Source organism: Dama dama, chromosome 28 (genome assembly GCF_033118175.1).
Source record: "Dama dama isolate Ldn47 chromosome 28, ASM3311817v1, whole genome shotgun sequence".
Taxonomy (NCBI): Eukaryota; Metazoa; Chordata; class Mammalia; order Artiodactyla; family Cervidae; genus Dama; species Dama dama.
Genome location: NC_083708.1, coordinates 23783163 through 23807390, shown reverse-complemented (window position 1 = coordinate 23807390; position 24228 = coordinate 23783163). Strand labels below are relative to the sequence as shown.

At 38.4% G+C, this 24228-nt stretch overlaps 1 protein-coding gene across 4 annotated transcripts; it reads left to right on the top strand.

The window, feature by feature from the left end:
* The first annotated feature begins 2950 nt into the window (after positions 1-2950).
* On the top strand, positions 2951-24148 carry RNF146 (ring finger protein 146). Of its 4 annotated transcripts, none has more exons than XM_061131549.1 (4): positions 2969-3062; positions 10956-11085; positions 12126-12233; positions 22418-24148. In XM_061131549.1, coding segments are annotated over exons 3-4 (1059 nt in total). In that variant the 5' UTR covers positions 2969-3062; positions 10956-11085; positions 12126-12231; the 3' UTR covers positions 23475-24148. The 4 variants fall into 4 exon arrangements, with proteins under 4 accessions (XP_060987529.1, XP_060987530.1, XP_060987532.1 ...); XM_061131548.1 differs by having other exon boundaries at positions 10956-11097; XM_061131546.1 differs by lacking the exon at positions 10956-11085 and having other exon boundaries at positions 2951-3062.
* Positions 24149-24228: the final 80 nt, after the last annotated feature.

The window sequence follows — 24228 nt, the reverse complement described above, 5'->3', positions numbered from 1 at the left end:
TACCAAATTTATTTAGTGCCTGGCCTAATTAACATAGGCAAATTCTAGAATCTGCTTCTATATTCAGTCGGCCACACAGATGGTCACACATCATGTGACCTCTGGAAAACTTGACTGTGGTAAAGTGAAAGGAGAAGGGTGGGAGAAACGGAAAGAGAAACAAGGCACTTAGAGTTTTTGTTTGTATTATTATCCAGATAATTTTTTACCTCTAGGACCCTCTGAAAGCATCTCAACAACCTCCAGGAAACATGAGGAAACACTCTGAAAACCACCGCCCTAAACTACTTTAGGCAATAGTTTTCAACACATTTTCCACTGAAACACATATAATCGTCTCAAGCATATTTTCATGGATGTCTTCAGAATTAACCAGAGTATTTTGATCATTAAACTAACAACATCAAACATTTTTTAAATGTTGGGGGGATAGTATGGGGAAGAAGGGGTGCCTGAGATATGTGGTATTTATGAACACATTTTATATACTTATGGGAAAGAGTTGTGAATAGTGAGCAGGTCCTAGCAGTCTGTTGCCACTCCTTTCTCTCTGATTCAATGAAGCAAAATAGAATGCCAATGATAGTAACATTATTACAGAAATGTCTTGAATCTGTTGGACTCTGATTTAACCTCTTTCAGTAAACCATTTGAAAGACATAAGTTAGGTTGTAGGAGAGGAAGTCAGGAGTCCAATTCTGAATGTGTTTTGAAGGAAGAGCCAACAGATTATTTGCAAAGTGGATATGGGGCATAAGAGAGAAATTAAAGATAGGCTTTGATCTCGGAAGGCCTCAGCCTGCAATGACTTGAAGTGGGACTTGGGTTCCCAAGTAGAGATAGAGGCTGGGTCGCGGCAGTGAGAGCAGCAAATCCTAACCACTGGACCAGTGGTCAGTGACAAGGGCCCTGGCTTTTTGGCTTTGCAGAAAAGAATTCCCACAAAGACAGAACGTAATGAAGCAAGTATTTTGGGAGAGGAAAAAGAGTATAGTATGTGTGGATAGACACACAGGCAGACTCAGAGTTTCTAAGTGGAACCCAATGGCAATCTGAATTTCTTTAATGGGCCATTTCTTCTGATTTTCCTTTGGTCAGTCATTTTGATTTGCCTTGGTTCAGACTCCATATTTGGTATATCTCAGGCCCCTAGCATGTGTGCACTCAAATCTCTTCACTAAAAAGGATTCTATTAAAGAGGCCTCTGGGTATAGCATCTCTTCACACCACAGCCCTTTGACCTCCAAGGAGCCTTTCTGCCTGTGGTCAGGGAGGTTTCCTGACTTAAAGAATAAGCAACATTAATATGGAGTCTGGGCAGGCCCCAGCCTCCTCTCTCAGTTGTCCTGCCATTCTCATGTTGGCCAAAGTAATGTCTGAGGAAATCAACCCTGAATATTCATTAGCAGGACTGATGCTGAAGCTGAAGCTCCAGTACTTTGACCGATGGGAAGAGCTGACTCATTGGAAAAGACCCTGATGCTGGGAAGTATTGAAGGCAGGAGGAGAAGGGGACAACAGAGGATGAGATGGATGGCATCACCGACTCCATGGACGTGACCTTGAGCAAGCTCCTGGAGATGGTGAAGGACAGGGAATCCTGGCATGCTGCAGTCCATGGGGTCACAAAGAGTCGGACATGATTGCGGAACTGAACAACAAAATTTTCCTCTTGGAGTTTCAACCACAGGGATGAATGGCCAATCCCTTTACCTTAGGAGGGGCAGCGGGGCAGCTACATCCTGCCTCAGTTTGAACAAGGAAAGATGGCGCTACTGAAATGACGAACACTATAAGTGCAGCTGAGAAAGAGCTTGAAGCCCATAAGGGCATTTTAGTGAGATTCCTGTCGACTAATTCCGTTTCTGCATGCAGATGGATGGAACAGCAGACAGATAAACAGAATAAAAGAAAATGCACTTACTTCTCTACATATAAGAAATGAAAATTTTCCAACCGTGACTAAACAGTTAATGAGAGTTGGAAATTCAACAGCATTGCAAGTAAGAAGATGCTGGCAAAAAATGTTGAAATATATAGTGTTCTTTTAAAGGTAAGAAACCATGCTCTTCCACCTTATTTTACTAAGAATTAAGAAACTACAATCAGTTCCAAAAAAGACAACGTACAGGCCCAAATGAAATGGAGATACAGCCAGGAGTTTGATGTTTAAAACCACACACGTCCAACAAATGAAGCCATTTCTGTAGTTTTTAGATTTGTATACTGATTAATTTTTTTTTTTCCAGCTTCTGCGTTTCTCTGCTGGCTCAGACTTTAAAGAATCCCCCTGCAACGCGGGACACCTGGGTCGGATCCTTGTGTTGGGAAGATCCCCTGAAAGAGGAACTCGAAACCCACTCCAGTATTCTTGCCGGGAGAATTCCATGGACAGAGGAGCCTAGCCGGGCTACAGTCCATTGGGTCGCAAAGAATCGGACACGACTAGCGACTTTCACACATGTGATCCAGTCTAAGAAAAATGGGCCCAGAAGGAAAGTAATTCTTTTTTGCCGATTAGATTGCTCAGTGGTTCAAAAGAGGAGTAAACTGGACTTTGTTTGAATGAGAACGCGCAGTGTTGCCACAGACTCTTCAACCCCAAACCCAGCTAGGCGCCCAAGGGCTGCTCCTGGGTATGGAAGCTGGGTTTCTGAGCAGCAGCACCTGCTGGCCCTACACGCGTCTTACTTCCTCGGCCCCCAATCTCTCTGGTGGTGGACTTCCAGTCGCTCAGAATTCTTCGGCACCTAATTACAAGCACAGCAAAATAAAAAGCAGTTAGAAAGACCCAAGCCGGGAAACTGCACCTCCGGAAACATCCGAGAAGACTAGCAACCCGCGGCGGGCTTTGGGGGCGGGGCGTGGGGAAATAAGACGGGGGCGGGGCCGGCGCGAGCTCCCGTGGCGCGGCGCTGCTTCCGCCTCCCGTGGCCCCGCCCCCGCGCCGCGACCGGCGGTCACGTGACGACCGCGCGCGCGCGCGCGCTCGTGCCCGGCCGCTGCGGGCTCGGAGGCCGAAGAGAAAAGACGGCGAGGCGGCTTCGGCTGTGTCCACAGAGGTGGGAGTCGGGGCGAAGCCCACTAGAAGGGCAGGGTGAAAGTCAAGCCACTCCTGGGGCCTACTCGGGGAGAGGAGTGATGGCCCGCAGCATCACCTCCAAGCGCGGCACTCCCCGGGTCGGCCCTGCTCTCCGGGCCTGAGAGGGGCGGCGGCGGGGTCAGGGGCTGGGACGTGGGTGGACGCCCTTGGGCCGGCGCGGCCGCGGCCGTGCAGCCGAGCCGGCGTGGCACAGCTCAGCCCTTTCCGCCGCCCCCAGCTTGGTTGCTGTCAGAGGCAGGAAGACTGTGACGGACGCCGCGTTGCCCGTGGCCGCCGCAGCCGCTGCCCTGGGCGAGAGCCCGGAGCTGGTCACGGTCGGGGTGCGAGAGGCGGAGCAGCGGCCATTACTGCGCAGCCTCTTCCGCCGGGGTCCTCGTCGCTGCCTTTGGTGGCAGCCAGGTCCCGTTCCTGTCCCTTCAGCGCGGGTGTCAGGCCTCTACGCGGGGACTTTATTGGCCTCAAGATGCAGAGGCGGCGATGGTTTGAGGGGTTAACCCCCCCCCCCCCCCCAATAACCCGTGCGGAGGCGTCCACCCGGGCTTTGGGTCCGGACGTACAGTTCTTGCATTTTGTTTTTCCGGAGTGTGTTTGGCATCTTTCTCTCTCCTCTCTCCCTCTGCTCAGTTCTTGGGTCTTGCCTAATCCGACGAGCAGTCCAGTCCCTCGTCTTGTCTGGGTTAAAGCCCAGCACTGTTGTTAAAGCACCGGAACTACTGAGAGGTGTCTCAGTATCCGGTGAGCCTCCAAAACCTAAGTGCATCTTAAAAGACGAGGCTATTGCTTTGTTCTGGTTGCTGGGTGCGGAGTTCTCTCCCTACACCCCCCCCCCCCCCCGCCCCCCAATCCCGTCTGAAAGGGTAAATGGATGTTCCATTGTGGCCGCTATTTTTTGTTTTCTGTGGGCACCTAGAGAAAGGCAGAAAAATTGTTTCGAGTTTACACACACTTCTGGCAACTAGATCTTTTTCTCTTGATATCAAATTTAGTATGGCTTGCTTTCTGTTCCCTAAGTGCCATTTTACTGAGCACTTATTTCTCAAGTTGCTAAAGTAGGTACATTTTGTTTGTTAAGTAATAGTGAAACTGGAATTGAGAGAAGAAAGCCAAGAAATAGTAGAAAATCGCATTATCTTTGTGATTGACATTTTCAGGTGCCCCTCCAATGTGTGTACTTTTTTTTTTTTTCTGATTAAGTTCACGGTTTTTTTTTTTTCACTTAACATTTTATTGAAGTATAGTTGACTTAACGCTGATTCAGGTGCACAACAAGGTGATTCAGTTATACATACATTATTTTTGAAGTTATTTCCCATCATAGGTTATTACAAGATACTGTAGTTTCGTGTTGCTTGTTGCGTACTTATTTTTTTAAATTAGAAATCCACATTCTATGCATAGTGAGTCAAGCAAGTGGAATCAAAATGTCCTATATTTTTTAGTCAAAAATTCACATTTTCTAAAATATGCATATTGTATATATGTATACAAAAGCTTTTCTACTACGCTTGATAAAGATTTGAGAAAGAACATCAAAAAGAAAACATGGAGAAATTGGAAAATATAAGTGAAGTGGGAGCACTGAATATGAAATAGAAAAAGTGAGACAAACTAGATAAAAGTAAAAGATGGTCATATAGTCCAGTTCTTTTTAAACATGACTGCTCCTTAGAAACATATCTGGAGCTCTGGAGAAAAAAAAGCAATACCTGGGCATTTATATTTTTCAAAAAATTTCAAGATAATTTGGATATGCATCTGGATATTAAAAAGTGATACAGGTTTTTCTATTAAATCATAGTTTTGGTGATTCAGAGTTCTATTATTTTTCTGTTGATCAATCATAAATAATAAGTGAGTAATAGTTACATAATCACAATAGTGAAAGATGTTATCAGTTTTCCCAGTCAGTGGCAAGGTAAAAGATAATTACAATTGCAAGCCATAATGGGAACATGATTAACTTAACTATAAAATAATTATATACAATCTGGGTGGTCAAGCAGAGTGATGTGGTAAGTGGAAGTGCTTACAATGTGTGTACTTTTAAAATAGGGTTTGAAAATATGATATGTCATTGAAAGCAGTATACATTTCCAGAAATTGGAAGACTTAAGGCTATTTTGTTTTTTAATAAGTGATTCTATATTCATACTTTTAAAAGACTTGATATATAGGACACAGGAAGAAAATCACCTGCTCAAGTAACGGGATTTATGATGTTAGCTTTGCTGTTTTTGTGACCAGCAAATATTGTTTGTGTTGAGTGTCTGGGAGTCTGTGGAGTGCACTAACAAAACATGAAACTATGTCCAGTAAATCTAATTTTAAAGAGCAAACCGGAAGAGTGAAAAACCACTCTAAAAATAGATTTTGGATGTTTTTGCTTTTGCTTGTACGTCTTAAATTGTAGCGTTTTTTAAGCTCGGTCTTTGATTTAGAATTTTGTTTCAAATGGGCCAATGTAAATTGTGGGCAAAATGAAAATAATTCTGCAAATGTTTACCTGGTAGTAAACATTTGTAGAATTTTTTTATTTACTCATTGTTAAAAACTTGATAGAATTATAATCATCAGGAATACTGTTCTTCTAAATAGTTGGTTATTAGATAAGAGGAGGGAAAAAAAGATGTTTTTTAAAAGGAACCATGTATCAACTGGTAAAGTTTTTTTTTTTTTTTGAATTGTCAGGAGGATAAGGCAGATTTTTTTTTTGGACATGATCTAAAAATGATTTCTCCATAGTAGAAAAAAGTATTGAATCGTTTCACAATATTGGTCTGCTTAGAGAATGTTATCTTGTGTGTGATACATTTACTAGCATGACACACCTGACACACTCAGTTGGCTAGTAGCTTCTCCGTCAGTGTTAGTAAAGGCTGGGGCTGAACCTTTTCCATTCTGTTGCCTGGTTTTTGATTGTGCCCAAGGAACCTGATTTTGTATGACCAGCTGGATTAGAAACAGTCTTTGCATGGTATGGAAACCACCTTATTTACATTCTGCTACAACCACCTGTGCTTATTTATGCAGTGCTGAGTGTTCAGGGCTTACTACCTTTTGGGTTAATTAAAACAGAACCTGTTGTTAACTGCCTGCTATTTTAAGTATTTAGAATTATGCAAGTGTAGAATAGAGTGAAATAACTAAGACATGGGAGTTGTGACTTGACCAAGGGCACACAGGTAATTAGCAGCAGAACCTTTCTTCTTTACAAAATGGTTTCAGACTATGCAACTTCTGTTTGATGTGATTAAAAGACATTATTCATTCACTTTCACATTTAATGTTAAAATGCAAAGCCCACATTTTGGGGTGAGAAGTGTAAAGCTTTAATGCTTGGATATGAAGATTGTGAAGCCCAGAGATTGTCATACAGTAACTATTTTTATGGGAAATATTAAATGAAGTGGTGGAAATAATTCTTTAACACAGAGTAGTGTAAAATATTGGACCCCATTTAGTAGAAGTGAGTTTTGACTGAAGACTTTTGTTTCCTAGTATGACTTGTGCTTTCTGTAAGCTGTTTTAACAGGAGATGAGAAGGAAAGCTAAAAATGGAAAAACATTAGGGCATTTTGTTACATCTCTCAATTTGGGACTCTCTCTTAAGAAGCACTAAGATGTATTTGCTAAATTACACCCACTCTCTCTCTGTTCCTTTTCCTGGCCCTTAATTTTTTTTTTATTCCTTTTTCTTTTTTGACTGTGTAACAAAAGTTGTAAGATGTGTAGTATTTTTCTTTTCTGTCACTGATACTTTTATGTAGAACATTTCCTGTTTTTTATATTTTGAATAAAGAATAATAACTTTTATTATAGCTGTTAATAATTGGAAAATACAGGAAATCTTCAGATCTTTATAATTGATACTTTAACTGTTACATGCTTACCTTTTCTTTGATTTTATTTTAAAAAAGATAATCATTTATTTGAATCTATTGTCTAAAAAAAACTTGGTCCATGACTGATTTGAAAAGTAGAATCGTAATTAATCCTAAATATTTTCAGAGAAAAGAACAGTGGGTACAAATAATAGGCGCATGAATTTGTTGAGAGGTCACAAAATAACAAATAATACAATATTCATTTTCAGTTAAACTTGATTGGTTGAATGGGTAAATGATTTAAGTTCACTGTTAATCTCTAAACTTTTATATATTTTAAAAAAATAGTCTGCCACTTTTTTTCCTTTAGAATTGTTAAGGTGCAGAAATAAGTGGTTTAGTTTCAAATCTTTTCTCTTTTTATGTTACCTTCCTAATAGTTTGTTTCTGTGTAAATTTGCACCTTAAGAAGGAAACTTAACCCACTAACTAATTGATAGATGCATGTCAAAATATAATGGTAAATTTTACTGAATAATTCATATTTAGTTTGGTGATAATTTACAAATTATTCATTGCAGAATGAATTATGTGTTTGAGTTATTTATGTTTGCCAAATTAATTGTGGTCTGCAGTTAGAATTACACTATTCTTTTATCTTTGGTTAAAAGTAAAAGACTCCCCCTCCCTCCCTTAAAAAAATTCTTTGATTTCAAATGTATAAGTTTTCTGAGGGCCACTCGACTGTTTTGAATATTACACCTGACTATTCTGAATATTACACACCATACCATATGTTGTGCCCAGTTGGCATTACAGTTCTCAGAGGCTAGAGCTGATGGATCTAATTGGTGGAATTGGGATACCTAAACCAGTCAGTTTTGATCACAGTAGAATATATGATTATTTTTTTAATCTATGCAAGCAAAGTTGTGAGTAAAGGAGCATGGAGTTCATTTTCTTTGTTCAACAATTCTTGCACTAAATTGCAGGTTCTTTTTTTTTTTTTTTTAAAGACTTGGTATGCAAGACATTCTAAACCTGCATTGCGAGTATGCTAGCCACTAGCCACATGGAGCTATTGAGCAAGCTGTGTGGCTAGTCTGAACTGAGTTGTGTTATAAAGTAAAAACATGCATCAGCTTTCAAGGAGTGTACACACACATGTACACACACACACACAAGTATAACATACCACACTAATAATTTATGTAAAGTACATGTGGAAATGGTAATGGTTTGAATATATTGGGTTAAATGAAATATACTCTCCAAATTTGCTTGTTTCTTATTGTTGTCATTAATAGAAAATGTGAAATTACCTATGTGACTTGCATGGTATTTCTATTAGATAATGATATTCTTTGAGATACAGCACATTGAGGAAAAAAAAATTTTTTTAAGATATACTTGAGTTTGAATCTCATCTCCCAGTATTGATAGCTTTGTGAATTGGGGCTAAATCCTTGTGGGCTTGGGTTTCCTCATTTATAAAATTTCTCACAGAGTCATTTTGAGGATTCAGTGGTATAATGCGTCTACTTAGTGACCTTCAATATGCATATGAACTACCTGGAGATCTGATTCTCTTGGTAGAGAGTGGGGCTTTGGATATTTGTTTGTAAAGAACTTTCAGGTAATACTGATACTGCTGGTTGAGGACCACAGTTGTCATACCTGGAAGTCTAGATTACTATATAGGTTTTAGTTCATTTTTCTCCCCTCAGCTATTATCCATTTACAGCCAGCTTTGAAATTTTAGCCATGGGAGATAGTGATTGGAAAGGTCCCTGGAGCTGACAAGATTTACTAAAATCGGTTTTATTCCTGGATTTTTATCTGCATTCTGGAGAATTCACTGCCAGTGAATAATAGCTGGGTAAATTATATACTTGTCAAAAGATATAAAGATGGCATCATCTTTATATTTGTAAATGTGGTAACTCCCTCTGTTGGATTTTAAGTTGTTTAAAGGAAAAATTGAAAGTTGTATACCTTTATAGCTTTTGTGGCTGGGTGCCTGTTCACAGAATGTAAATATTGTTTAGGTGATTATATGAATTTAGTTTTTCATTCATCCAAGAAATACCAGCTCAAGACAGCAACAACTGATTGGCAGTTGACTAGCCACTTAGAGATATAAGTAATCCTTATCTCAGGGGTCTCATGGTTTACTGGAAGAGTCAGAAGCAAACAGATAATCGCAATGCATGTGATAAATTCAGTAGTAAAGAATTACAAACCATAGGGAAAGGAACAGCTTTTCCAGAGGCAGTCAGAGAAAGGCAGTAGAATTCATAAACCTTAAAGACTATACAGGTAGGAGGAAATACAGAGTTACAAAGGAAAGTTTGGAGAACTGAGTAATTTGCTGTAACTAGAGTGTTCATCTATGAGAGTGGTTGTGGGAGATAAATAAGACTAGAGACTTACTTAGGTTTCAGGTCTTTAAGGCTGTTGAATATTGTCTGAGGAGCTTTAGTTTATTGTATAGGCTGGAGAGCCCATATAGGGCTTCACATATGGAGGGTTCATTTTTCTTTTTTAGTGTATCACATTCAGAGACTTAATTTAAGGGATGATACTGAAGCAGAATAATCAGATGGAGCAGTAGTCCAGTGATGGTAAAAGTCTGAACTAGGGCACTAGCAATGGCAAGAGAATGGAGGATAGATTCCAAAGGTGTTAGGGCTAAAAGTTGGCAATTTGATGTAACGTGTTGAAAGGGGAGTGAGAAAAATAATTTTGTATTTCTCCATTGGCACTCATTGGTTAAGGCATAGAAGCCAAGCTGTCACGTTGTAAGATACATGCAGAGGTGGGGGTGTGTAGAGTATGTGTAGATGAGAGACAGATGTGAGAGAGCCAAGCATTCTCTCAAGAAGTTAAAATGGTGGACTCCAGATTGGGCAGAAAAGGAAATGGGGTCAGCTATTGGAGAAAGGAAAGGAGGTGGGCAAGAGACTGGAGAGGCACTTGGAATTAAAGAGCAGGTGTGAGAATGAAGGAGGAAGTGAGCTGGAAGAACCAGAGCTTGTGGTCTGAGAGTGAGTTTAAGATTTTAGAGAGGCAGCAGTTTTAGGTGGCATCTAGTTCCAAACGTGGCCATCATATTTTGTTGGAGCAGAGGGTGAAGTTTATTGTATTTAGGAATTGAAAAATAAGGACAGTGTTTCTCACATTGTATTTGATGTACTGCTTGCATCAGCATCACTTGAGGTGAGATTCCTGGGCTGAAACCCATGTCTACTAGCCTACAGTATCTTGGGTTAGAGTCTGAGGATGTGTGTTTCTAACAAGCAGTCTCTGTGGCGACGTTTGAGGTTAGGTGTTGAACGGTTTATTCTTAAGGATATCTAATAAATTCATAGTCAGGTGTCAGGAATTATAATGAATTGGATGACCAGTAGTGAGTAGACTTTCAGTATCTTAAGGGTTAAGAGAATAGCTTTAGGGGATTACAGCCAATGGTTAGAGACTTAGAAGAATTAAGTGGGGTTTTGTTTGTGTTTAAGAGTAATGATGTTAGAATAGTAGAATGTTTCCTATTATCCTATGTGCGAAAGTGGGCGGTTTCTAATATTTTGAGTAGACTATAGGAGGGAAGTGAATGATGGAGTCCTTTTTGGTGCCATTGAAGTTGTAGGCACTTAGAGAGTAAAGTGTATGGGTTGTGGAGGAAAGTCAGGACAGTAGAGTCCTTGTCATGGAAAAACTAAGTTCTAAAGTCAGAGTAAAATAAAAAGTCGAGTTGTTTGTAAACCCTTTCTAGTCAGTTACTTTGAAAAGTCTTCAGCTTTGAGACAGATTACATATTGTTTGGTCTGTTCTGTTAAATATTTGGTGAGATATGCTGGCTTATCTTAAAAGGGCATATATCTAAAAAATCTTAAACACTAAAATTCCAAGTTTTTTAGGGAGATAGATTCCCACACTATAAGAGGGTCATGGAACTGAAAGAATAGTTATCTCTTCTGTCTTGTTACTGTAAAGCCTGTCTCTGTCATCATCATGTATGTTCTTTGCAGTAAGTGAGCCTCCTGTAGTGGGCGTGAAGTGGATGGAGGAAACACTAACTGTGAAGAAAGAGGACTAATGACTGAGATGATGTTTTGGTTGGTTCCTCTGGATTTCCTGGACAGCAGGCATCTTCAGAAGGTTGACTGAATGGTTTGTAAACTGGGACATTCATATAGGTACCTGGAGGTCCTAGGTAATGTGATGACCTTGCCTTCCCACACATTACCTTGTATAGGAAGGCAGAGGCTGTGAAATACATATCATGTCCATATAGAACTTGTTTCACTTTTAAAAAAATTCTTTTTTTTTGTAAAATATAATCAGTTGGCCATAGAGATGGTTATTTCTGCACTCTCTCTTTTGTTGGTGTATTTGTCTATTCTTATGCCAAAACCACACTTACATTACTGTAGTTTTGTAATAAGTTTTGAAATCTATAAGTGTGAATTCACCATCTTTGTTCCTTTTCAAAATTGTGTTGGCTATTTGGGGCCCCTTTCAATTCCATATGAATTGGAGGATGAGTTTCTTCATTTCTGGGGGGGGGGGGGGAACTGTTAGGATTTTGATAAGAATTATGTTGAATCTTTAGATCACTTTGGATAGTTCTGTCATCTTCATAGTTTTCCAGTCCATGAACGCCAGTTGTGTTTCCATTATTTAGTTCTTAATCTCTTTAAGCAATGCTTGTAGTTTTTCAGCGTGTAAGTCTTTCACCTCCTTGGTTAAGGTATTTCATTCCTTCAGATGCTATTATAAGTGAGAATGCTTTCTTGATTTCTTGTTTGAATTGTTGATACAGAAACAGAACTGACTTTTTGTGCATTGAACTTATAAAGTGCACCTATGCTAAGTTTGTTTTACGGTTAACAGCTTTTTTGGGGATTCTCTGGAATTTTCTGTATAGAGAACAGAGAAAATTTTACTATCTCTGCAAATAGATCTGATTTTACTTTTTCTTGACCAATTTGTATGCCTCTCATATCTTTTTCTGATCTGATTGCTCTGGCTAAAACTTCCAGTAAAGTGTTGAATAGCAGTGGGGAAAGCAGGCATCCTTGCCTTGAAATTTTTCCAGTTTTGAGATAAAATTTGCCACTGAATTTTGTTAAATGAAAGAGTCATACATAATTGACTAATTTTGTTGAGAAGTTGATTTTGAAATTTTTCTTTTGCAGCACAGGATGATCCAGCAATGGAGGAGAAAATACTGCAAACTGGCTGATTACTCATGAAGATGAGATTTTATTTTTGTGGCAGGCATCTGTGGGGTCTGTAATAGAAATGTAAGTATGGCATCATGGTTTTTACAAAGCTGCAACAAGTTAAATGACTGGTATAAAATGTAATAAATCAAATATCAGTTTTAATGAAACAAAATGAATGTTTTATATTGACTTTTAGATCTTTAATTGAATTGACAAGTTTATTCACATTTAATTACTTTTTTTTTTATTATTATTATTATTTTTTTTTTTCCCCAGTGGGTTTTGTCATACCATTTAATTACTTTTAATATAGGCTTCCAAAAAAAAAAAAATCTCTTCATAGGGAATAATCCCTATAAAAGTGAAACTGAAGACAGAGAAATTTGCACATAGAAGGCTAAAAAACTGGAAAGATCTCCAGGTCTTCTAGGTTCTACTTATTCTTTACATAGTAATTTATTTAAATAACCAAAGTTAATTTATTTTTTTAAAAAGTACATCATTGCATTTTAATTCTTATTGGAGCCACTCTAGTCCCCAGTTTTACTAGTTCTATTTTCCTATCAGTTTCTCTTTGTGAAATATGCTTTAAAATGTTAACACTACCTCTATCTTGGCCATATTGAACTTTAGTCTGTTATTGATGAAACTTTTTTACACAATGAACATCATATTTCCATCTTCCAAGTTGACAGTTTTGGTGATTACAGTAGTTAAAATACTTGACCAAAGAGTAACCCTTATAGATACTATTTCATATGTTCTCCCCGTTTGACATGTAACTGTTGTTATCTACTTTTCCAGTATGATGCTTTGATTATATACCCTGATTAAAAGTATTATGATATTTTCGGTGTTGAGAATTTTAATAAAAGACAGATGAAACCAGTAAGCATTTTTCTTTAAAATTGGGACAAATATAATTTTAATTTAACCCTGTTTACATGTTATCTGTCTGTCTATATACTTCTGTATATTTTTTAATCCTGTAGGTCAGATAGTCTGACCATCAGACTATCTCTGCCATCAAGGAATTAGACTGTAGTCTAGTAAGTAAGACACATATATAATTAATACAGTGGAAGAAATACTGTATTGAGACACCAGTAAAACACTTTCAGAACTGAGAGAATTTATTCCATCTGAAGAGTTCAGAGTGAACAGGGGAACTCTTGGTTTGGTCTTAAAGAATGAATAGAATTTTAACAATCCGAGAAAATTAGGAATTATTTTTCAAGCCAAGGAAATGGGGAAGGGCACAGTTGCCTAAATCTTCAAGCATCTTGGGGGAGTCAGGGAACAATCCTATGTGTGAAGGTCAATGGGAAATAGAGACTTCACAGTTAGTAAAGGGAATGAGTATGTTTATTTATACCTACTTGTTGCCTGGTGCTTACTGGATGTTTTACTTGGATTATTGAACTCAATCGCAAGATTATAGTAGCCTTATTTACTGATGAGGAAACAGAATTAGATAAAACTCATTTTCCCTGTGTCAGTGTTTACCAGATTTCTCAGAATTATCTGCTAGGGCACTTACTAAAAACAGATTTTTAGACTCTAACGCAGATGAGTCCAAATTTCCAAGAGATAGCACACCAGCTAATTCTTATCTTCGGAGAAGTTTGGGAAAACACTGTTCTAGGTCAACATAGTAAGAATAAATGATGGATTTTTAACTAAGTCTTGTTTTACTCTGAAGTCTGTGTCAGTGTACTTGAAAGTCAGTGCTTAGCAATTTTGATGACATTATGTAGGCAATAGAAAACTACTGAAGACTGAGTGGAGGAAAGACTGATTAGACATAATTAAACTGAGGAAAGATGAGAGGAAGAAAAGACTTGAGGTCAGGAAGGCCACTTGAGAGGTCAGTATTTTGTATAAGAGTGTGCCCAGGAGGCCAAAATTAAGGTCACAGGCTTTAGAAACAAAGGGGACACATTCTATAAAGGTTTTTGTTGCAGAAAAGCCAAGTGGCCAAGGAATAGGGGAGCGCTGAGGATGACTCCCATGTTTTATCAAAGATAGAGACCATAAGAAGAGGATGTGGGTTTAAGAGAGTAGATAATTTTGGTTTTAGTCATGTTTGATTTCAGGTGACTGGAGAATATTGAGGTAGACCTTTTGAATACAGAATTGGAAATAATAGCTCTTAGAAATCCAGAACAGTTCTGGATATTACATTTGGGGATATGAGATTTATATTCATACATGTAAATTTGGGATATTCTGTAGATTGTCTAGGCATAAAATGTAGTATTGAAAATTTGGTCACTTTAGAGCCTCTGTGAGGAATACTGGTATTTCAGGGAAACTAAAGAAGGTTGGGGGAGTGGGGCGTGGTAACTGGGAGAGAGTACCATCATGGAAATGAATAATATAAATTTTTAGATTTATGTGGTTAATAATATCATTTAGTGCAGTGGAATCAAATAGATAAGACTGAAAGAGAACATTAGACTTAGCATGTTAGTTGATTTTGAAATTTATGAATAGAATATTAATTGAAATTGTAGAGGAATTGGGATGGTTTAGCTTGGAAAGCTACCAGTACTCCATCCTGAGCCAAGAGGAATAAGATAGAATGAAGATAAAGATAAATGCTGAGGAGTCACTCATACCTAATTTCTTAATATAAAGGTTCAGGATATCTCTTAACTAAGAGGTTGGGAAAGTTTTAAAACAGTCTTTGGGACAATAGGGAAAGAAAAAGGTGTCTTGGCTAAGTAAAAAGTAATTGATACCAGGCACAATGGGTTCTGGGAACTCAAAATAGCTAATCAGTGTGTGGTGTTCACATATTTTGCACCATATATTTCACTACAATTGTGGAAATTTTCATAAGTTGAAGAGTAACTTGTAACTTTGCTCCTTGCTTGATCCTTTTTTTTTTGCAAATGTCTCCCCTTGTGGCTTTTGAGGGTGTAGTTTCACTTTATTCCCCGTTCTTCTCTGCCATTCTTTTTTTTTTTTTTTGCATTGTAGCCCCAGAAACCATCTGTTGTTTTATTTATTTATTTTTTTTTTCCAAAATTTTATTTATTTATTTATTTATTTATTTTTTCCAGTGGGTTTTGTCATACATTGATATGAATCAGCCATGGATTTACATGTATTCCCAGTCCCGATCCCCCCTCCCATCTCCCTCTCCACCCGATTCCTCTGGGTCTTCCCAGTGCACCAGGCCGGAGCACTTGTCTCGTGCATCCCACCTGGGCTGGTGATCTGTTTCACCATAGATAGTATACATGCTGTTCTTTTGAAATATCCCACCCTCACATTCTCCCACAAAGTTCAATCTGCCATTCTTCTTGTCCACTGCCTCACTTAAAAATGTTGGAGTAATCCAAGATTCTGTGATTAGCCCTTTTGTATGCTGTCTGTGCAGATTTAATTTGGGCATTCATCTATTTTCATGTCTCAGTAATCATGTATGTGTTGGTGACTCAAGACACTTCTTTCTGCTTAGATTTCTTGAGTGTACCTGTCCAGTAAACTCAACTGTCATCTGCCTGTCTTCATCTGAAGACTTTATAAATATCTCGAAATTACAATGTCAGAACTCACCTCAGATTCTGAATCTTGATCATCCATCAGTAACTAAGTGCTTTCATTTCTATTTCCTTAGTATTTCTTATGTTCTACTGTTAGAACCTTACATCTGTCCCTTCCTTCCCATTATCTTTTACCTGGATTATTATAAATTCTAGTTTGCTTTTGGCCTCATGCTGCCAAGTCTTTCTCCAAACTTCTGTCCAGCTGGTCTTGATAAACTAGTAAACCAACTTGTCACTTCCTAACATAACCTTTCAGTGAATTCCTGTTGACTCCTTAGGAGTTAGTATAAGGACCAGCTTCAAAGAGATTCTTGAACTCCTTAAATTATATGTAAAATTTCACTAAGTTTTTAATAAGGCTGTGACCAGAAGTGTTTACGAACCATTTGCGTTTAAAATGTTTAAACTTTATTTAAAGATACCATAATATAGAAGGTCTCTGCTGTACTTCTTTGCACAGTACTTTTCATCTATTCAAAATGTATCTATCCCCTCCTTGCTAGTTGGTATTTCTTCCTTTGTACTCCCTGGTATCTGTTACACTTAGCAAAAAATCATTAGGTAATGCAGTGTTCTTTAACTTTGATGGCAGACTTTATTATGCATTTCCCTTCCTAGTGCCATGGGCATGGTAGATCACGTTCTCTGTTCAAAAGTGAAAAGGAATAAGGAGAAATACGTGACAGCTCTTGCAGCAGGTGATAAGATGTCATTCTTCTGTCTATGAAATTTCTTGTAACTTCCTGAAGCCTTACCTTTCCTAAAATTACTGATGGTGGCTCTTATATTTGGATAGACGTGGTTGTTTTAGAAACAATATGTAGCAGTTAAGAGTAAAGACTCTGAAGTCAGATCACCTGGATTATGGAACCTAGATTTGAGGCTGGCTCAATCACTTAATGAACTATGACTTTGGGTATATCATCTGAGCTTTTTGTACCTCAGTTTCCTCATCTGTAAAAAGGAAAATAACAGACCCAGTTCGTAGGGTGATAGGAGGATTAAAGTATTGCACAAAATATCTGCCACATATTATGCAATCAGTAACTGTTAGTTGTTAAATAGTTTACTATAATAAAACATGCATCAGTAGACATCCAACAGAAATTAAACACCTACCAATTACAAGACACTGTACAACAGGAAAAGTTAGGAATTTTGTCTTAAGGACTTAGGAATAGTCATTGTTAAAATTTTAATATTAAATTTTTAACTTGTATTAAAGTTCAAACTCTTTATATTCCAACAGAAGTAAAGATTTGAGGAATTTTAAAAAAACAAAACAGTCAAAGTTTTGGAAAGGAAGATGACATTCTTTTTTGATAGGTCTCCACAAAAGATGATGTAGTATGTTATTCTTCCTTCTCTTTCATGTTTTTAATTGGGTTCTGAGTCCATACTTTTAAAAAATCCATTTTTCAGTATTTGTAGTTTCTATTGGTGGCAGAAAGTTCTTCAATACTATGTAAGCTAAAGATCTTTCTCATTTATAGTAATTTTACATTTCTTTTGATTAAATATCTTTAAGAAGATTAAACAAAATCTGAATACTTATAGATTTCCACTGAATGTGCCTATATCCCTCTATATTTGGTCTTGTTGCAGAGAAGTCTTAAGTAGCATTAATAGACATTTTTTCGTCTTCTAGAAATATTTTACATCATTTAGAAGAATGGAATTTATGCATAAAAGTAATAATAGCACATTAAGGGTTCAGTTGGTTAAAAAAAAAAAAAAATGTCTTGGGAAATGAGTGATACATTTATGTTCTTCAGTAGAGTTGGACTAACTTCATTCCAAATTTCTACATATTAATTTAGTAACCAGGAAATAAATTCCCTTTTTTAAAATGGTCTCTAAAGTTTCCTAAGACATTTATTACTTAGGGAATATTTCTCTTTAATTAGCACTCTCTTTATCAAATCCTTGCTCTACAAAAAGGAAAGAAAAAGAAGCACTTCTTACTTACATACTTGTATGATCCTCTGCACAAATTTAGCCCCCAGCCTATTTGAAGATCATCGAAGGCTTCCCAGGTCGTGTCGATGGTAAAGAACATGCCTGCCAATGCAGGTGACGTAGGAAATGCAGGTTTGATCCCTGGGTCAGGAAGATCCCCTGGAGGAGGGCATGGCAACCCACTCCAGTGTTCTTGCCTGGAGACTCCCGTGGACAGAGGAGGCTCACAAGCTACAGTCCGTAGTGTCGCAGAGCTGGACACGGCTGAAGCGACAGCACATATGCACGGAGTGTGTCTTACAGATGGGCAGGCTGGTGGCTTGGGTTGCTTTGTCTTCATCTTGTTACATATCTTAATGGTATCTTGTCTACTGCATGTACTTAATACAGAATTATGTAAAAAGTACTTAAAGTTTTTCCTCCCCATGTCTTCCTTGGGATACACTAGGAGTATACTTGGGGGCTACACAGAATCAGAATTTGGTATTTGCCATGGCAGATTGATAGTTGAAAGGTGTTGTTATTCAGTCCCTAAGTCATATCTGACTCTTTGTGACCCCGTGGACTGCAGCACGCCAGGCTTTCCTGTCCTCTACTTGCTCCCAGAGTTTGCTCAAATTCATGTCCATTGAGTCGGTGATGCTGCCTGACCATCTTATCCTCTGCTCCCTTCTCCTTTTGCCTTCCTCTTTCCCAGCATCAGGGTCTTTTGCAGTGAGTCAGCTATTCACATCAGGTGGCCAAAGTATTGGAGCTTCAGCAACAGTTCTTTCAAAGGGTATTCAGTGTTGATTTCCTTTAAGATTGACTGGTTTGATCTTGCTGTTCAAGAGACTCTCAAGTCTTCCCCAGCACTACAGTTTGAAAGCATCAGTTCTTTAGTGCTCAGCCTTCTTCATGGTCCAACACTCATATTCCATACATGACTACTGGAAAAACCATAGCTTTAACTTTACAGACTTTGTTGACAAAGTGCTTTTTAATACACTGTCTGGGTTTGTTACAGCTTTCCTTCCAAGCAAGAGTCTTTTAATTTCATGGCTGCAGTCACCGTCCACAGTGATTTTTGGAGTCCCAAGAAAATAAAATCTGTCACTGTTTTCATTGTTTCCCCTTCTATTTACCATGAAGTGATGGGACTGGATGCCATGATCTGTTTTTTTGAATGTAGACTTTCTTTTTTTTTTCTGAATGTAGACTTTCAAGCCAGCGTTTTCACTGTCCTCTTTCACCCTCATCAAGAGGCTTTTTAGTTCCTCTTTACTTTCTGCCTTTAGATCGGTATCATCTGCATATCTGAGACTATTGATCTTTCTCTTGGCAATCTTGATTCCATCTTGTGATTCATCCAGCCTGGTATTTCACATGATGTACTCTGCATAGAGTTAAATAAGCAAGGTGACAATGTACAGCCTTGACATAATCCTTTCCCAATTTTGAACCAGTCTGTTGTTCCATGTCCAGTTCTAACCTGCATACAGGTTTCCCAGGAGGCAGGTAAGATGGTCTGGAATTCCCGTCTCTTTAAGAATTTCCACAATTTGTTGTGATCCACACAGCCAAAGGCTTTAGCATAGACTATGAAGCAGATTTTTTTTCTGGAATTCCCTTGCTTTCTCCATGATCCATCACATATTGGCAATTTGATTTCTGGTTCCTCTGCCTCTTTGAAACCCAGCTTGTACACCTGGAAGTTCTCAGTTCACTTACTATTGAAGTCTGGCTTGAAGGATTTTGAGCAAAATTTTGCTAGCATTTGAAATGAGCAGAATTGTATGGCAGTTTGAACAGTCTTCGGCATTTCCCTTCTTTGGGATTGGAATGAAAACTGACATACTGAGTGCAGCACTTTTAACAGCATCAGCTTTAGGATTTGAAATAGCTCAGCTGGAATTCCATCACCTTCACTAGTTTTGTTTGTAGTAATGCTTTCTACGTATGACCCACTTGACTTTACACTCCAGGTTGTCTGGCTCTAGGTGAGTGACCACACCATTGTGGTTATCTGGGTCATTAAGACTTTTTTTGTCTAGTTCCGTGTATTCTTGCCGCCTCTTTCTGTTCTCTTAGGTCCTTAGTGTTTCTGCCCTTCATGCCTGTCCTTGCATGAAAGGTTCCCTTGATATCTTCAACTTTATTGAAGAGATCTTGATAATTGAAAGTTCTTTAGGTAAAATAATGAAGCTTTAACTATCTTCTACCTGTTTTCTGATGATGTTTATCCAGTTTTATCTCATTCTAATGAGGGAACCAGAATACCTGCCCGAAAAGAATTGTTTTGCCTTTCCAAGTATGTTGCTTTCACAGTTCATGTCTTCTCTGGGATGGCTATCATTTTTTTTTTTTTTACTTTGTTAATTATACGTTTACATTTATTTATGCATACAAGAGTATTGGTCAGGATGGAGAGTAATGCTTTTAGGTTGAAAACTTTCTTTTTCATAGATAAGGTAACTGCATCTAATGGAAAATTGATATTTGGGGTTAATTTTACTTATAATACAACAGGGTTTGAGACTATGTATGTTTTAAAAGTATGGCATTCATCCAGGTTGTACTATTAGATACTTTATTTACATTTTACTAGACTTCTATTTTTCTTTAAAAAATTTTTAAATCTATTGGCCTTTCTTTTGTCCAGAAGCTACCTAGATCGTTTAGGATATGGACTTATTGTACATGAGATGTTGCTGTTGTTTTTCCAAAGTAGTGATGAGCAGTAGCTCATTTAAACATTTTGTCTTACAAGTAGAATCAAACATCTCTCTTACTCAGTTAAATTATTACTTGTGGATGAAGGACTTCCTTATTTTTAATTGGGCCTTAAATGTGGAAAGACTCTTGAGAGTCCTTTGGATTGCAAGGAGATCCAACCAGTCCATCCTAAAGGAGATCAGTCCTGGGTGTTCATTGGAAGGATTGATGCTGGAGCTGAAACTCCAGTACTTTGGCCACCTCATGCGATGAGTTGACTCATTGGAAAAGACTCTGATGCTGGGAGGGATTGGGGGCAGGAGGAGAAGGGGACGACAGAGGATGAGATGGCTGGATGGCATCACCGACTCGGTGGACCTGAGTTTGAATAAACTCCGGGAGTTGGTGATGGACAGGGAGGCCTGGCGTGCTGCGATTCATGGGGTCGCAAAGAGTCGGACACAACTGAGCGACTGAACTGAACTGAAATGTGAAAATTTAAAAGATTTTTCAGAATTTCTTTGACAGTGAATTTTTTTAAACTGAAAGAGACAAGACAATACATTGTACACCCTTTCTCTAGCTAATTTTATTTCTTTTTGTTAGTAGAATGTTTCAAGTTACTCTGTGGTGTAAATGTAGCAGTAGGACCTAATGAATGAAACCTAGTCAGTCAGTGCCTTACAACTGTTTTCAGTTTTTTTCTAAGAACAATATGTATATAGCTTTTGCCAATAAACAGAAACAAGAGGAGCTAAATTCAGTTTAGCAAGTATTTATTATGTAGTGTGTGGCAAGCGTGTATTAGATCTTAGAAAAGGGAATTGAGTCAAAACATTTTACTGATAGGAAAACTGAAGTCCAGGAAGCATGGTGTGAGACGAAGCTGGCATAGGAGCTGGCGTCCAGACAGACTGTGCAGGGCATATAGATCCTGGTCTCTAACCTGAAACCAACTTTTTAACAAGACATAAGGCCGGACCCATTAAAAAGGCATATACAGTAATTTAATAAATAGTGTTTACTTGATGACTTGAGAAGGGCAGAGATGGACTGTAGTTGGATTTAGGGGATATTTATGAGATAAAATCTAAGACTTGCTGATGTTTTGAATGGGGAGGGGTTAGGAGGACAGCTTCAGTGATGGATTGCTGGCTTGAAAAGCAAATGAATAGAGGTGTCTCCAGAGGGGCATTTAGGGAGTAAGTAAATAAGGAGGAAACATCACAAATTCAGTTTTTGTCCCTTTAAGACAGCCAAGAAGAGCACTAAAGTAGGCAATTAAAAGATAGTTCTAGGGCTAAAATGGAAGACCTGGGCTGGTGATTATCAGTTTAGGAGTTGGTAATAATTGAAGCCATGAATGTAGATGAGATCATCTTGAACGAGTACAGCAAGAGGAACGTATGTGTGGTTTAGAAAAAGCCAGCAGCAATAAAAAAGGTCACTAAAAGGTGTTTCACAGAGGGGGAATGAGATGACTGGTTTAACCAGTGTTTTTAAGATTATACAGCAGAGAAAGGGAGTTTCTCGGGTTTCTAGGATTTCAGCTCTAGTCATTTTATATGGTCTATTTGTCAAGTGCCAGAAGTACATTAATACATGGAAGTATTGCAAAATTGCACTTAGTGGTATCCTAAAAGGCTACAAAATTTACTTTCTGTGATTGTAATCTGAATTATTTTTAACCATTTTTTTGTTTTTCTCTACTTTCCAGACTGATTTTAAAAGTCTAGATGGATTGTACATTTTAAAATCTTCGCATTTAGTTCTATTCTGTGAATAAAAATGGTATATTTATTTCAAATCTATACTTTGGTTGTACCTTTTTATTTGTGCCTCACTGCCCCCTCCCCCACAAATAAGAATAAATTCAAATCAAAAATATTTTTCTACATAAGTTTTTTCTGTTTCAGTTTCCTGTCACCATTGTCTAGGACATGACTTGCATATAATTGGTGCTTAGTAAGTGTTTTCTGAATGTTGAATTAAGATTTTGAAAGAGTTAAAACAAGATTTTAATATTATATGTATTTTCTCTCATTTTCTCAGGATGGCTGGCTGTGGAGAAATTGATCACTCTATAAACATGCTTCCTACGAACAGGAAAGCAAATGAGTCCTGTCCTAATACTGCACCTTCTCTAACTGTCCCTGAATGTGCCATTTGTCTGCAGACATGTGTTCACCCAGTCAGTCTGCCTTGTAAGCATGTTTTCTGCTATCTATGTGTGAAGGGAGCTTCATGGCTTGGAAAGCGATGTGCCCTCTGTCGACAAGAAATTCCCGAAGATTTCCTTGATAAGCCAACCTTGTTGTCACCAGAAGAACTCAAAGCAGCAAGTAGAGGAAATGGTGAATATGCCTGGTATTATGAAGGAAGAAATGGGTGGTGGCAGTATGATGAGCGCACTAGCAGAGAGCTGGAAGATGCTTTTTCCAAAGGTAAAAAGAGCACTGAAATGTTAATTGCCGGGTTTCTGTATGTTGCCGATCTTGAAAATATGGTACAGTATAGGAGAAACGAACATGGACGTCGCAGGAAGATCAAGCGGGATATAATAGATATACCAAAGAAGGGAGTAGCCGGACTTAGGCTGGACTGTGATGCTAATACCGTAAACCTCGCGAGAGAGAGCTCTGCTGATGGAGCAGACAGTGTACCGGCTCAGAGCGGAGCTTCTGTTCAGTCGTCTTCTGTGAGGCCCCTGACGTCAGTAGATGGTCAGCTAACAAGCCCCGCCACGCCATCCCCTGATGCAAGCACTTCTCTGGAAGACTCTTTTGCACATTTACAACTCAGTGGAGACAGCATAGCAGAAAGGAGTCATAGAGGGGAAGGAGAAGAAGAGCATGAATCGCCATCTTCAGGCAGGGTACCAGCACCAGACACTTCGATTGAAGAAACCGAATCCGATGCCAGTAGTGATAGTGAGGATGTATCCGCGCTTGTTGCACAACACTCCTTGACCCAACAGAGACTTTTGGTTCCTAATCCAAATCAGACAGTATCTGATCGGTCAGGAACTGATCGATCAGTGGCAGCGGGTGGAACAGTGAGTGTCAGATCTCGAAGGCCTGATGGACAGTGCACAGTAACGGAAGTTTAAATAAAAAAGTTTTCAGATCCATGCTCAAGATGAAAATGGTTATCTGTAAATTTCTGCCCACGTAACATTATACTCATCCCTAGTAGTGCATTTTGGGAGTTGGGGTGGGAAGGGGTATGGGAAGGATAGACCTGTAATTAAAATGTCTAACACATCTCTGTTGAGAAATTTATTTAATATAAGGAACTTGGGTGTTAATAGTTGAGAGCTGTTTAGTAATAACCCAGTTTTCTTGAGGTCTGTTTATTTTATAGTTTTTTAAAAATACCTTCAGTTCTTTTGGCCAGCGTGTGTGTATTATCTGTGCATTAATGGTCCTTATCTGACTACTGCATTGGTTCCTATTTTTCTGCATGGATTGACATAAAACCATTACTAAAATTTGGCACCTACAAGAAGTCTGGTATCAGTATGAACAGAAAGCTTAATGTGAGAACAAATGTGAATTTGGGGTTTTAAAATAGAATAACAACAACTATTTAATAGTAAAGTTAACTGAAATGGAAATGTAAAGAAAACAGCTTATAACTTATGTTTCAGAATCTTGTCTGTAACACACTTCATGGCGTTCCCATAGGCTTTGCTGTCTAGTCCTTGTAGTTAGAGGTTTCTCTTGATCCACATTTTTTTTTTGATTACAGACTTTATAATTTAATAAATACTAGAATTTATCAGTCTGTCTCTTGTTTGAATCTGGAAGGGGATGGAAACATTTTGTGGCCAAAAGGTCACTAAAAAGGTGGTGGTTTGAATT